Raw genomic sequence first — 14622 nt, forward strand, 5'->3', positions numbered from 1 at the left:
TCTCTCTCTCTCTCTCTCTCTCTCTCTCTCTCTCTCTCTCTCTCTCTCTCCTTTTCTCTCTCTCCTTCTCCCAAACAATCGGTTACTTAAATGGAGAGCGTAGAAGTTTAGATAAGAGTTAATCACATAATATCTGTTATGCTAACGATGCTTTAATTTATTAAATTGATAGCAATCAGTAATGTATTGCAGGCGGACATTCTTAATGGAGTATTGAAATTATTTTCTAACTTTATCTCATAGTAACTATTTTTACTTGATTTTTTTAATAAAAAGCAATCATTTTATGCCAACCACGCGGGAAGGGAAAAATTCCGCCCAGTTTTACGGAAGAAAATACAAAATATATAATAATTATTAACTGTAAATAAACGCATCCCCCTTTTCAAATGTTGATAAATGGTTTTTTTAATTATTGGCAACGTTGGCAATGAGATCTTCGTTTATTCATTCGTAAAATGGTGGAAGAGATACGCGTGAAAAAGTTACAAATTTCTACTTAAAATATATTTACTGATAAAGCATGGTTGTAGTAGGATTTTTTGAAAAGTAAAAATATAAGAAAATTGTAAAATTTACTTTTAGATAATTAATGCGTAAAAACATGTAAAGTATAAAGGAACTCCAAGTGCATGTGTAAAAGAAGAAAGGAGGAAAAAAACAAAGACATTTTCTTCAATTCTGTGACGCAGAAGAAAAGAATGTAAAATGAACGCATTGCACAAAGAAAATTTATAGACAACAATTAGAAAATGAGTTTATTTATAATGAAATTTACAGCATATAACGATCGACTAACGTGGTGATCTAGTTTAGGAAAATCGTTTTAATAGTTTTCACATGAATTACGCGCTTGTTGGTGGCAAAAGCTTAAGTGAGGCGGCGAATTAATCGATTATTTTTTCTACTCGTATAAGAACACTACCGCTGCCACTTTATAGCATTGTATTTGTAAAAAGCAGTTGGTTAGCATATCTTAGCAGAAAAAAGTGGCGCGTAATGTCGAATGTTGTGGAAATTCAGGTGACAACGTCATCCTTGAACCATGAGGCAATTGCAATGGATCGATTAAATACATCGATGGAAGACGCAAAAGTGCCGCCTTGTTTGCACACAACTAATATAAATAAGGAAAATTTACTCGGTGAAAGTACGGATCGTGAAAAACAACAACAACATCACCAACTGCCTATCCAACAGCCGTCATTATCGCCGCAACAGCCGAAAAAACTTTCAAACAATGCGAAAGAGGAAAAGATCGGTGCATCAATGTATAAAACCGAATTTAAGTCACTTACAAAAGAGCATTGCGTTAGAGGTATAAAAATATCGGTTTCTAAGAATAATTTCTAAAGATCATTAATTGTTTAATATTCTATTAGCGGATAAATCTTATAAAAAGAGGAAAAAAGAAAAGGATCGTGATAAAGACCGCAATCGGGAAAAGGAGAAAATACGAGAGAAGGAGTATGAAAAAGACAAAGAATATTTTTCAGATAGAAGAAGTACATCCAAAGACGGTGAACGAAATGACAAAAACAAGACTACTCCTAATTCGGAGCGTTGTGGTGGCAAAGAAAAGCTTCACGCGAAGAGTTCCAACTCAAAATCTCACTCGAATGAAGATAAGAAAAGCCATAAAAGCAGTTCGAAAAATAAATTAAATGCGCACAAAATAGTTAACAAAAGTCCAAGGGATAATGGAGAAAAGGACAAAGTAGGCTTTCATAGCTGCATAGTACTCATATTGATATTTAATTTCACAATTTCTCTTTCGTTTTCTAGTATTCAACCGTATCATCAACTTCCTCGTCATCTAGCAGCAGAAGACGAAGTTCTGAAAGTAGTCGAAGTAGTCTTAGCGGTGTAAAAATAAACTGTATTAATGTTGTAGATGAAAGTGTTGTTATATCAACAGAGAAGTCGAGTGAAAAAACGGATGACGATATAGCTACGTCCACAGCAATGGATCCTCCAAAGCCAGAGATCACGGACCTAGTTGCAGGGCAAAATGACAAAATTGCGTCAGAGACGGATATAATCAACGTTAAAAGACAGACGCCAGAGAAAAAGGAGATTATATTGGAATCCACACTTCCCGATGTGCAGGATGTTCCTGCAGATGTAATCAAACCAAGGGAAGATCCCACGAATTCATTGTCTATTATAAATGGAACGGAGACGAAAGCGGATGGTACGCCAGCACCAATTAAAGAGGATTTTGGGAAGAAAGGTGAAACGCCCCAGTGCAAAGCGCAGGCTCATGTGCTAAAAACTCGCGAAGAAGTTAGTCGTCAATTAAATTTTAATACCGGTATCGAAGCTATTGCTGTTGACTGTTCCATAAAAATGCAGCAACCAAATGGGCAAACTAATGATGCTGCTGAGCTGATAAAATCTGAACCCGAAGTTATTGTTAAGTCCCTGCTCGAGGAAGTAACAGAAGGACTAAACATGTCTGCACAATCGGAAGTTTCTACAACGCCTTCTTCAATGTTAAACCCAGTGATTACCTCGTCAAATGCAAATAGCCATGCTTCTCTCGCTTTACAAATTACATCAGCTCCGTCTGTGACAACACCACCCGCAGTCGCTAAAAATAATAGTCATCATATTCCTGCAGTAACGGTCAGCAATTCAAATAACATTACAGCAGAACCGAAGTCGCCAGTCAAATCGGATGTTTTGGCCAAGCGTTCTCTGTCGAGTAGTAGCAGTCATCATCATTATCACCACCATCATTACCATCAAAAAAGTTCGTCTTCGACCAAACAATCGTCTTCATCGTCATCTTCCTCACGTAGTCGCGACTGTTCAAAATGTTATAAACGTTCAAAAATAAGACGTTCCAGTGTTGGCATACAGTGTGTGCAACCTCAACCCGAGCATAATATTACTCGCAGTTCACGTAACAACAATCGAGTTCCACCAGGTTTGCAGCATCTAAAGTACGGTCAGTTTTTCGAAGTGGAAGTCTATCCGAATGGTGGTGCTTCAGTGGTACATTTGTATCAGGATGAAATTCAACATTTGGCGGCTGACGAAATGGAAGAATTAGTTAATGAGTTCTTTAATGTGTGCTTCGCTGAAGACGAAGATGGTTACGCGCATCATGTCATGGGCATTGTACATGATTCCGCACGTTATTTACCTGATTTATTGCAACACATGGCGGAGAACTATTCAACTCTTACCGTTAAAGCTGGTGTTTTAGGACGCAACTCGGACATTGAAACCTGTACTATGACTCAATATTATGATCATGTAAATTGTAGCGATTATTCCATCTTCGCGATTCCTTACATGAACGTTATTTTTTATTTTAGGTGGTGCGCAATTACTCACAGGGTACTTTCCGTTACGGACCTTTACATCAAATAAGTTTAGTGGGTAAAGTACATGAAGAAGTTGGTGGCTATTTTCCTGACCTGTTAGGTCGTATTGAACAGAATCCATTTCTAAAAAAAGTACGAACAGCATCATATATGCTTACTAATTTCTAATTATATGTGAATTTTACAGACCATGCCTTGGGGTCCTTATTCTATATTACAAACCGATCCGAGATTATCGAATGATGGTCCTATTCTGTGGATACGCGCCGGCGAACAATTGGTGCCTACAGCGGAACTTAACAGCAAAACTCCCATGAAAAGACAAAGGTATCGGATATTAAACAAAAATCATACGAAAAATTCATAGCTAAACCCGGTCTTTGCTTCTGAACTTTTGTATTCAATCAATTCAAAAGCTTGAGTAAAGTTCTTCTCCCATTGTATTACCAAACTAATCAATTAGAAAGATTATTTTTGTATCATAAAAATTTAATTTCGTGACCACTTTTAGCGATTGCAGCAAAGCGAAGCCGGGTTCAATTAGTCAGTTTACTATGGTTAGATAAACGCAACTGTCCTTGCAACAATGTGCTGCTGCGAATTTAGCGAAAGCCCTTCACGCCTATTTCCTTAATTATAATCTTTTCCAATTGAAATGATTGTAAACTTGGGCAAACTTACGACACAATTCTGCTAATACGAATGCGATCATTTTCAAAGCTTCTTATTTCTCTAGTAATGTTGGCAAAATTTCAGTTTTATAGCCTAAGAATTGTTGGCAAACTGTCCGTAGTTTTTAGGCCTATGTTTTCGCTCTTCAATAAGTTTAAAATGTTAATGCATTTCAGAACACGCATAAACGAGTTGCGTAATCTACAATATTTACCGCGTCTCTCTGAAGCTCGAGAGACGATGATAGAAGATCGCACCAAGGCGCACGCCGATCATGTCGGCCATGGGCATGAGCGTATTACTACAGCAGCTGTTGGTAAATATTCGAACGAAAGATGACGCTTTCATAAAATACTGATCAAATTTTCATTTTAATTATGCAGGAATACTGAAAGCAGTTCATTGTGGTCAAAGCTACAATCAAAATCGCATTACAAAGGATGTGGTAGCATTTGCGGCTCAAGATTTTAATCATTTGGTGGAAGTGTTACAATTGGACTTACATGAACCTCCCATATCGCAATGCGTTCAATGGATCGAGGATGCTAAATTGAATCAACTCCGCAGAGATGGTGTACGATATGCGCGAATCCAATTGTGTGATAATGACATTTATTTCCTGCCACGCAATATAATACATCAATTTCGCACCGTCACAGCGGTAACTAGTGTTGGTAATTAGTCAATATATTAGCTATATCTACAGAAATCTAATATTCACGTATTGCAACTATTGTTAGCTTGGCATTTACGATTGCGCCAATATTATCCTGGTCAAGAAGTAATCAATGAGAAAAATAATCCTGTGTTGGCTGAGCCGCCACAGTATAAGGAAAAACAAACGATTTTGCCGCATCCCATCAGCCACGAAGACACTAAGAGAACTCCATGTAAACGTACTTACGAAGGAAAAGCAAAGAAGACCGAGGCAAAGAAACTTATCGATTTGGACGATGGCAGCCGACGTTCCAGTGAAAGTGGCACGGACGATTCAAGTCAAGTTAACGCCATTATAAAAGAGGAAATTGATACTGGGAATCAAATTAAAAAGAAATTGTCGTCACATAATGTGGCAAAAATTGACATGCGGAAAATGATTGTTGAAAACAGTTTGCATAAAGTAGTGAGCCTGTCCTCGCCACATAAGAGTGAGAAATGCAAAAGCAAAGAGGAAGGTGGTAGCAGGAAGAATCACGATTCTAATAGTAGCAGTCACAGGGAAAAGAAAGAAAAACACAATAAACACAGCAAAGATGAGAGCACTAAGCCACAGCGATCGGAGACAACGAAAAAGCCGAAATTAGTGGAAAGACATGCGCAAATGGAGAACTCTGGACCGAACGCAACTGCTAGTGCGATCACTACCGCAACAACATCTAATGGCGCAACAACGAAAGTATTGAAATTGCCCGAACCAATAGTGCCTGCTTTACCTCTGCCTTTAGTGCCTCAAACGCCGTTCACACACCGAGAGGCCTATGTCAACAGCCTTAACCAGAAAGAACCCGAAATCAAAATACAAGTACAAATCGTATCCGATGAACCTCAACCGACACAACAGCACCTCCAGCAGAGTATTCAATTACCAAATATGGGCGAACCATTAATTTCACCTGCACGGGACTGTATACCAATGGACGCCTCTGTAACCTCGCATTCATCGCAAAGAGAAACACCTGCAGATCCCACCACCCCTCGTTTAGCTACTGCTCATCATGTGGAGCAACTTTTAGTATCATCTACAGTAGGCGGAGATGACGTTATTATGATGGCTCAACCTCAACTACTTGTGGATCATGAAGAAGAGGTTATCATATCTGAGGTCGTAGAAACGAAAGTCTTATTGCCACCAAAACTTATGTATCCTCCATTGCCACCCCTACCTCCAATGCGTCCCTTACCTCCTCCCCCACCACCACCAAACTCGATACAACAGTTGCAGCCTAACCATTTGTTAGCTGCTCAGACAAAATTGGGTGCCAAGGTTGTACCAGCATCGACAATAAGTAATAAATCACATAAAACTGGTCAAAAATCAAACTATAAGCCCGCGCCGCAGCCGCCTCCACCAACGGACCTATTAAGCTCTATAATGGCGAGCATGGATAACAGTAATACAATCCATAGTACAGGCAAATGCAGTAATACGACCAATCAAAGTACTTCATCATCAACCCCGTCTAATTTAAATTTTTCAAATTCGTCGCATTAGTATCTGAGTTCCATCAGCAATAACGAAATTAAACTACTATAAGTAATTATGAAATTTTGTTAAGAGCAAATTGTAAAGCATTCAATGCTTATTAAGTTTAAAGTTTGAAGGCAGCATAGATCGCATATTATTGTTTTAGGTTGATGAAAAGATAACTTGTAAAATTGGTACATAACATATGTTTTAAAACACAATCAAAAAAAGAAAGCAAAACAAGCCTATAGCCTATATATATATATATATATATATATATATACGTTATCAACATGATGAAGCTAAAATTCTTTATATAAGTTGATATTTATATATCCGCTTGTAAGGATAATGTAAAAAACTATACCTAAGTTTTAAGCTATTTATTATGAGCTTGTGTCCATTTTATTTATATATTTTTGAATTACTATTATTTCTTTTTTTTTCCTTTTTGAATTTTTTATACCATACAATTCTTTTGAAATTAATTTACAAAGAAACTCTTTCCAAATTCACTATCATTTAATTATTGGTGGTAAAGAAATATTTAATCTTATTTTATTGCAGGTTTATTTTCTTCTTTTTTTTTTTTTGTCATTGTTATTGAAATAATTTGGCTTTTTGCCTTTTTCTTTGTTACCAATTTACAATAGATTAAAGATCATACGCTATTTTTATTTTTGCGCTTTTAAAAATTTTTAACAACATTTAATTTTATATTAAAAAGTTGTATACATTAAGATTTTACGCTCTATTTTAGAAATACATATATACAATCCTTATAAATATTAAAAAACAAAAAACAAAAAACATACACACACACACACACACTCACACAAAAACATCCTGAAAAATAATTACGCACCTGCCCTCAGAAAAATCGAGAAAAACCGTAGAATATATTATTAAAAACCAAAAAAAAAAAAACAAAAATAAATTAAAAATTGGAAAAGAAAAGCAGTTAAAACCGTACCTGTAAAGACAATCCTCAACTTCAAGCTAAAAAGTTAATAAGATATTTGTTTAGCGGTAAAAGAAAGTTACCTTACTTTAACAATTGCGGACATTAACACGGAAGTTGTAGAAAATTTTTATAAAGGCGGAAATGTTTTAATTTTCGAGATATGGAATTAAATGTTTCGAAGCGAAGAAGAGACTCTCTGCCTTCAACTAGTTGCTTTTTTCGTTTGCTGCAATCGAAATGAACGGTCGATTTCACGCAGGCAAGTGCGGCCTGTTGGTGCTCGACGTTATGAAATTTCCATCTGTAGATTTAAGAAAGCAATAAAACATCAAATAAGGAATAACTAAGGGGAAATTTCAAATCTTGAAATGTAATAGTTGAAGGCTTTTGTGTTAAAATGCTTATAGAAAAGCTCATTTGCTAATTGCGCTGTAATTTATCCATTCTCTGAAAATCGAAAAAAACCCGTTTAGTTGCTACAAACGAAGCTCGTCAAAAGCGTGGAGCTGAAAATTATAATCTGCACCGGTTGTCTATGAGCAGCAAAAGTGCTCTGAAATCTTACAAGCGGTTGGGAATATGAAAGCTTTCAGCTGATGTGGATCCAGAATATCATAGCTTTCGATTAGAGTAACATTAACCTGGTTGACAAAAACTTCCTCGCGACGAATATAAAGGAAATCTAGCTGATAATAGTGATTAGTGGAAACGTTAAACCAAAATGTAGTATTCGTTGAATTGAAACATTTATAAGGAAAATACAGTTTATCGGGTGGTTTGCATGCTCTGTTTCACTCCACTGCCATCGACTAATGAATCTCTAGTTCATCAATAATTTCCGTTAACGGTTCTTCTAATCGTACTCTACACCACTTGTAGTATTAACGTTTATTCAGATTTTGCGTCCGTTTCGTTTTCTTTTGCTCAACTTAAAAGTCGTAATATTTTAGATAATTTGAAGAAAACTGGCAAATCGAAGCGTTTTGTCCCAAGAATGAACGGTATTGGAAATTGTTCGAATCGGACCACAGTTTCGGCCAGTTCCTATATAATCCATTATTCTGAAAGATGTCTATATCAACAACGGTATTAAGCGGAGTAGTACCATGTCCCATTATAGTATTTTTAATTGCTTTCTAACCAAAGCTTTGCACTGTTCACAATCCAGCGCCACTAAAAGATATTAAGAAAAACAATCATCAACAAAATAAATTCAAATTTGCGCGAGATGCAGTAGGCATGTTTAAAAGGCATTAGTTGCCGCGGGCATATACAATGCTGATGGCGCAGTACTGCATATATCAGAAGGCCTCTTTTCCTTAAACAGCACTCAACCATTTTGAAATACCCTAACGTTTAAAACAATTTCTCGATTTCCGGTTCTAAGCCTAGCAGAATATGGTTTTGCGTTTATACCTTTCCATGATCGTCTTCTAATGCCACATCGGCCGTAGCGTATAGCGATGAGAAAGCTCCCGGCTTTTAAGTAAACAAGTTTGATCCCAAAACGACTATACTCTGTTACTTGTCATCGAAAAATTTGTGTTTAAATAATATTAGTGTAACAATATAAACGCACTTTAAAATAGAAAAAAAACATTTTTTTTAAAGTATATATTTTTTGTTTAATTTAATAAAAAAATGCAACACCCAAAATATGATAAGCAAGCAAAGAAAAAACTGCTGTAAGTTTCTTTACTTGCCACCGAAATTAATTTCCTTACACGTTAATATTTTAAAACCGAGTACAAAATACATACATATACACAAAAATTGTAAAATTAGAAAGAAACAATTAAGTTTACAGTTTAGCGCGTATTGCCTCAATGCGATCTTGTGAGCTGCGCTGCAAATCCATTAGTCTAATGGCGAAACCCATGTTTCCTTGTATTTTGATTTTGCCCTGGAAAAATGCCTTTTGTGGCGCCAATTTTCCCGTTATCAGATCGCTAACATCTTCATCGCTCATTATGAAAGTGACATCACATTTCTCTTTACCATTGTAAGTTATTTTTCCTTTGCCTTCTTTTGCGTTGATAGTCCAGTAACCAGTTTGGCCGTTTGGTCCATTGACGACCTTAAAACCGTAAACCGCTCTCACTTTCTCAATAAGATTCTCTTGGTCTTCCATCATGGCCTGTTCCAAAAGCTTTAATAAAGGTGTAACTTTGAACCCTTCTCCAGTAGCGGAAGTTGCCGAGGTCAAATTAAATTTAACATTAGCCGAAGCCGGAAAACCCAGACGATAGAGCGTCACTACGACAGCTCCACCCAAACCCAAATTATGTTGCAAGGCCAATTTGCAGTTTTTAACTTGACGTTTGCCTGCCTGTCCTCTTAATTGCCAGCATAGTTCGGCGCATTGAGCCAAACCAGTTGCACCAAGAGGATGGCCTTTTGAAATAAGACCACCGCTAGGATTGATAACATATTTGCCGCCATAAGTGTTGTCACCGCTATCAATTAATTCCGCTGCTTTGCCTTCTTTGCACAATCCTAAGGCTTCATAAGTAATCAACTCGTTGGCGGAGAAGCAATCATGCAACTCTACTACTTGGACATCAGAGGGCTTGCAATTAGACATAGCGAAAAGGCGTGAAGCTGCTAATTTTGTCATATCGTAACCAGCTATCTTTATTAACGATCTATCCTTGAAAGTGGACTCTGGATCTGTGGCCATTTCCATGCCCACGATTTCGACTGCTTGTTTCTCCAGACCATGACGACGTACAAAGGTCTCAGAAGCTAAAATAGCAGCAGCGGAACCGTCTGAAGTAGGACAGCATTGTAATTTAGTGAGCACTCCATCCACCACTTGAGGAGATTGCATTATCTGCTCCAAGGTGTATTCATCTTGAAATTGCGAGTATCTAATAAATATGAATGAATTAATTTCAAAAACATTTTTCCAAGTCTGAATGGCTTACGGATTGTTAACCGAATGTTTGTGATTTTTCCAGGCAATTTTAGCAAAGTGCTCCGGCTTAGTGCCATACTTTTCCATATGCTCTTTACCTGCGTTGCCGAAGATTTGAGCAGCCATGGGGCCAGTGCCGATTTCAGTTAACTCAGACATTAGAGTTACATGTCGCTCCATGGGATTTGCCCGATCAAAATACTAAATTAAGATAAGTCAGAATACTTTTCTTTTTAATTAAGATAATTTATCAACTACCTTAGAAGACAAGGAGCCGCGCTCCATCTTTTCAAAACCCAAGGCTAATACACAATCAGCATTTCCAGATTCCACGATTTGTTTGGCCAAAAATAACGCACTTGCACCCGTAGAACAATTATTGTTAACATTATAAACTGGTATAGCGGTCATACCAACTTCATATAAAGCACGCTGTCCACAAGTGGAATCACCGTAAACGTAACCCACAGCAGCTTGTTGTACTTCTGTATAGGGAATTTTGGCATCAGATAAGGCCTTAGTAACGGCTTCTTTAGCAAAATCTGGATAACAAACATCCGAACGACGGCCTGGTTTTTCAAACTGAAAAAGTTATTATTTAAGTCAAATTGGACTTTGGAGGTAAACAACTTGAAAATCAAAATTTTATGAATTTAATAAAGTACTAAATAGCGGAGTAGACGCGCTCTCCAGTTATCAAATGAACCAACATACCAAAGGTAAGAAAATTTTACATTATGGGATCAAAGTTCAATTGTTCAATTGTTTGATTATTTCCGGCGTCATTATCGGGAGAGTTTTGCAAGAACTGGGAGCATATAAAAATATATTCTTTTTCCATTAACTATGCATCCAACATTATGAAATCAGGTGAAATGATTTACAAAACCGAAAATGAATAAAACCATAAAATGAACCACAAAACCGCAATATACCTTCGTCATGCCCACACCAACTACATAAACTCGCGTCTTCGCCATTTTTTATGTCTAACCAGATTAAAACTATCTATATTTTGCGTAAAGGAATGTTTCAAATTTAATCGAAATTAATTTTTTTAAATTCCTTTCTATTTTTTTTTCTGCGCTGCTTCTGTTTCAAAGTTCTCTTCGTGTAGTATAAACTCTACTTGCGTATGTAAATATTTTTTCAGCTTTTTTATTGACACTCTGTCAGATACAAATTTTTTGAATGAATGAATGAATGAACGAAAGAAACCCAAGTATTGCCTAAGTCTTTTTCTTCTGCAAGTCAGCTGACTTGGATAAAATTGTTACGAACAAAAGTGTAAATTCTACTCTCAGAAAAGTTCAAATTGACATTAAGTCTAAATTTTTGCAAAAGTTGCCTCTACACATAGAACAGAAACAAAAGTCCAAGCTCCAGATGCTGCCAACTTAGAGTTGGTTTTACATGTGGTGAAAACAGGGATGTCAATGTTCTTGTAAAGTATTACGTGACTTAATTTAGATTTTTTCGATAGCCAAAAGCACATAAGCCTAGAAAATAGCGCCTGCTGCGGTCACGCAATTTGTTGAAATTCTGTTAAATCGTAAGGAATTCTGTTAAAATGACAAAGCCGTGTAAGAAATTCTGCAAAGTCGTAAGAAATTCTGTTAAGTGAAAAAGCAACCACTAAAATAAAACATATATATACAAATAATTTTTTAACTTTATTAAAAATGTTTGGTTACTATTAATAATACAATATTAAAATTATGTCATTATCTCCCATAATATATTCAAAAGGAGTTGATCCAGTTGGGAGGCCCAATACAAAGTATAATTTGTGGCAAATATACAATAGAAAATCAGAGTTGCCAAGCTTCGCATAATTTGTTTTCTTTTTCGTCAACTTATGATTGCAAATACACTATGGAGTAAAAATCATACAACGCTGTTATTCGTTACAGAAGAAAATTTGAAAAATTTATAAAACGCAACCAAATGAAAAGTTATGTTTAATCCAAAGTGATGTTAACTATTTTTAGATGAATAGGAACGAATAGATAATTTTATAATTAAAATATTACAATAAATTTTTTCTAATATTGTTTATCTGCTGGTGTTTTTTGTACTAAACTTGTGTGTTCGATTTTATCACATTTTTTAATGAGTTTTACTTTTTGATTTTAACTTTTTGCGCCATAAACCAATTTTACGGAGAATCACAAAGCAACTAAGAATCGATAAAGTTGTCACACTGCTTAGAACCAGATAGGTGTCTAAACAGTAGTACGTAAAACGTGACATGTGCACTGAATGCGATTTTAATAAAGTGGCACCTTCAGTGGCGGCTACATATTCTACCCACCACATGGCTGTCTCTAAAGCCGTCTGCGGTCTGTGTTTATATGCATAGGAAACTGCTTTAGCACTTTCATGATATCTGAAAAGAAAATCAAAAACAAAAAATTTTCTTAATAAATATATCCCTTTTTCTTTGCATAATATTCATCTTAGCAATAATACAAACTTCACCTATCTATAGATGATCTTAGCTTCTGCATGTGTACCATCTATATATGTCTATTTGTTTAAAATATCGTTACGATCTTGAAAATTTTATATTTAAAAATTTAGCATTCGGTTTAAAATTTCTCCACAGTCCCAAAAACAATGCTTTTGCATTATGGATTTCTCTATTCTTTGTTGTTTTTGCAACCACTATCGAAAGATGCTGACATATGCACTTTTGTCAAAACCTAGTGGAGTGTCTGTGGCACACATTTATCTGACGAAAACTTTGGAAGTTCTTGAACGCATGTTGGTATTGAAAATAAGCTGAATCGTTCAAACGACACGCCTATAATACGATGTAAACCGAGAGTACCACTATTTCCAAAAACAAAGAAGAGGGCAAAAAAAAAAAAAATGAAACAACAAACAAACTTACTGTCTTTCCATAACTTTCTTTAAGGCCTTGATAACGTTGTTCTCGTTAATGTCTTCATAATTGAGAAGTATGCCCATGCCTCTGTGAATCATTGCAGCTGCATTAAGAAACTGATCTCCATACATGGGCGTGGCTATAACTGGAGTGCCGCAATACGCCGCCTCTGAACTGCCCATCAAGCCAGCATGCGTCATAAAAATTTTAACCTTCGGGTGGCATAAAATATCACGTTGAGGCAACCACTTGCTAATATACATATTATCCGGTTTATTAATTAAAGAATCGTTTTCCCATTTCCAAATAACACGTTGTTTTAAACGTTTGACTGCCTTAACAATGGCATCGCGTTTAGCTGCTGGCATGGTCTCTGCCCGTATCATAGATCCCCAACTTATAAGGATTACTCCATATTCAGCATTATCTAGAAATCTTTGCAATTCAACATCCAAAGGCTTTGCCTTTTGTATATGTACACCGCCCAGTTCTATTACAGATGGCGGTAATGGTTTAGGACCACTTAACGAGAAATGTTGATTAACAAACATTAATGCTGTCTCTTTGGCCAATTCACCCACCGATGGCATATCTTGGCCGAACTTATAACGCAAAATAGCATCGGCCGCTGGTATGGAATAATAATCATATAATAGTTTAAGAACATGAAATGAAATCCAATTGGCTAAACGTCCCGGCAAGGACATTTCTTCTGATTGACCCAAAAATAATGCCGGTATATAAGACGGTATAATCGGGCTGCCCATTCGTTCATAATGCCATGGCATTAAAGCACAGCTGCTGAGAGCGATAACGGGTGCCCGTAGTAAATGGGCGACGCCCATCATGCAATCCGTATTAAACTGTTCCATCAATATGACATCAAATTTGTTATCTTGACGCATTAAACGGGTCAGGGCGTCGGAACGTATTGTATGATTGCAGGCGACCTTTCCCCATTCGTACAGCATAAAGAACTCAACAAAATGATTGTAAATGCGGCGGTTTTCGAAGATCTGTAATGCATTGAAAGAGATATGAATATTAATTGAATGACTGAATGAAACAAACATTGAGAGCATGAGATAAGATTGCAGAAATAAGAAAAATGATGTTCTTTTTCTTTGTTCATTGCCATTCTATTCGAAGTTTTTTGCACTTTTCGAAGTCCATCTGTAGAAATGTGCCGGTCTCTCGTTTACACGATTTAAATTACTTTACTTTTAATTTAAAAATGTGGCTTTGTTTGTTTACACAAATGTTCAAAAGAAATGAATAATATTTTAGTCATAAATGAAATACAAGTAGGAATTTAATAAGGGTGTGAAGATAAATTCGAATTTAACTAGTAAACGACTGTTAACGACTTAACAGAGCTCATGTTAAATAATTACAATTGAGATATAGTTGGTTTGAAAGCCTAATCCGTCCATATTAAAAAAAAGAAAATATTTTTGTGGGCATTTCATGAATCAATATAAAACTACCTTTCAAGCAAACTAAACAAATTCAAATTCTGCTTATGGAAACTATTTTTAACGGTATTTGAAATTTGGTATGTTAGCGAAAACTGCAAATGGAGAAAAACACAAATTTGACACTCTGGTGCGGCCAAACTAGAAAATGTCGCCTATATTCACCTATATCACGTGAATCTAT

At 36.1% G+C, this 14622-nt stretch overlaps 3 protein-coding genes across 9 annotated transcripts in view; 1 reads left to right on the top strand and 2 right to left on the bottom strand.

Moving 5' to 3' along the window:
* The first annotated feature begins 447 nt into the window (after positions 1-447).
* On the top strand, positions 448-6407 carry LOC119634196. The gene is made up of 8 exons (XM_038028222.1): positions 448-1318; positions 1383-1717; positions 1786-3264; positions 3327-3467; positions 3523-3662; positions 4184-4323; positions 4391-4681; positions 4748-6407. The coding sequence occupies exons 1-8, from the start codon at positions 1000-1002 to the stop codon at positions 6217-6219; spliced, it is 4317 nt and encodes a 1438-aa protein (XP_037884150.1). The 5' UTR covers positions 448-999; the 3' UTR covers positions 6220-6407.
* A 2347-nt stretch (positions 6408-8754) lies between these two features.
* Positions 8755-11276, bottom strand: LOC119634197 (non-specific lipid-transfer protein). Its single transcript, XM_038028223.1, has 4 exons — positions 11009-11276; positions 10332-10655; positions 10084-10274; positions 8755-10026 (listed from the first exon to the last, which is right to left on the bottom strand). The coding sequence occupies exons 1-4, from the start codon at positions 11051-11053 to the stop codon at positions 8958-8960; spliced, it is 1629 nt and encodes a 542-aa protein (XP_037884151.1). The 5' UTR covers positions 11054-11276; the 3' UTR covers positions 8755-8957.
* Positions 11277-11806: 530 nt separating this feature from the next.
* The window catches only part of LOC119634198 (UDP-glucosyltransferase 2-like), a 7134-nt gene continuing 4318 nt past the window's right edge, over positions 11807-14622 (bottom strand). For 4 of the 7 annotated variants that reach the window (XM_038028229.1, XM_038028228.1, XM_038028227.1 and 1 more), the window contains exons 3-4: positions 12970-13979; positions 11809-12462 (exon numbers count right to left, since the gene is read on the bottom strand). In XM_038028229.1, coding sequence (XP_037884157.1) covers positions 12183-12462; positions 12970-13979 — 1290 coding nt within the window. In that variant the 3' untranslated portion in view covers positions 11809-12182. Of the gene's footprint in view, positions 12463-12969; positions 13980-14622 lie in introns of all 7 variants that reach the window. The other 3 variants (XM_038028231.1, XM_038028232.1, XM_038028230.1) reach the window with 2 other exon arrangements.

The sequence above is a fragment of the Glossina fuscipes genome, unplaced genomic scaffold (assembly GCF_014805625.2).
Source record: "Glossina fuscipes isolate IAEA_lab_2018 unplaced genomic scaffold, Yale_Gfus_2 2, whole genome shotgun sequence".
NCBI lineage: Eukaryota > Metazoa > Arthropoda > Insecta > Diptera > Glossinidae > Glossina > Glossina fuscipes.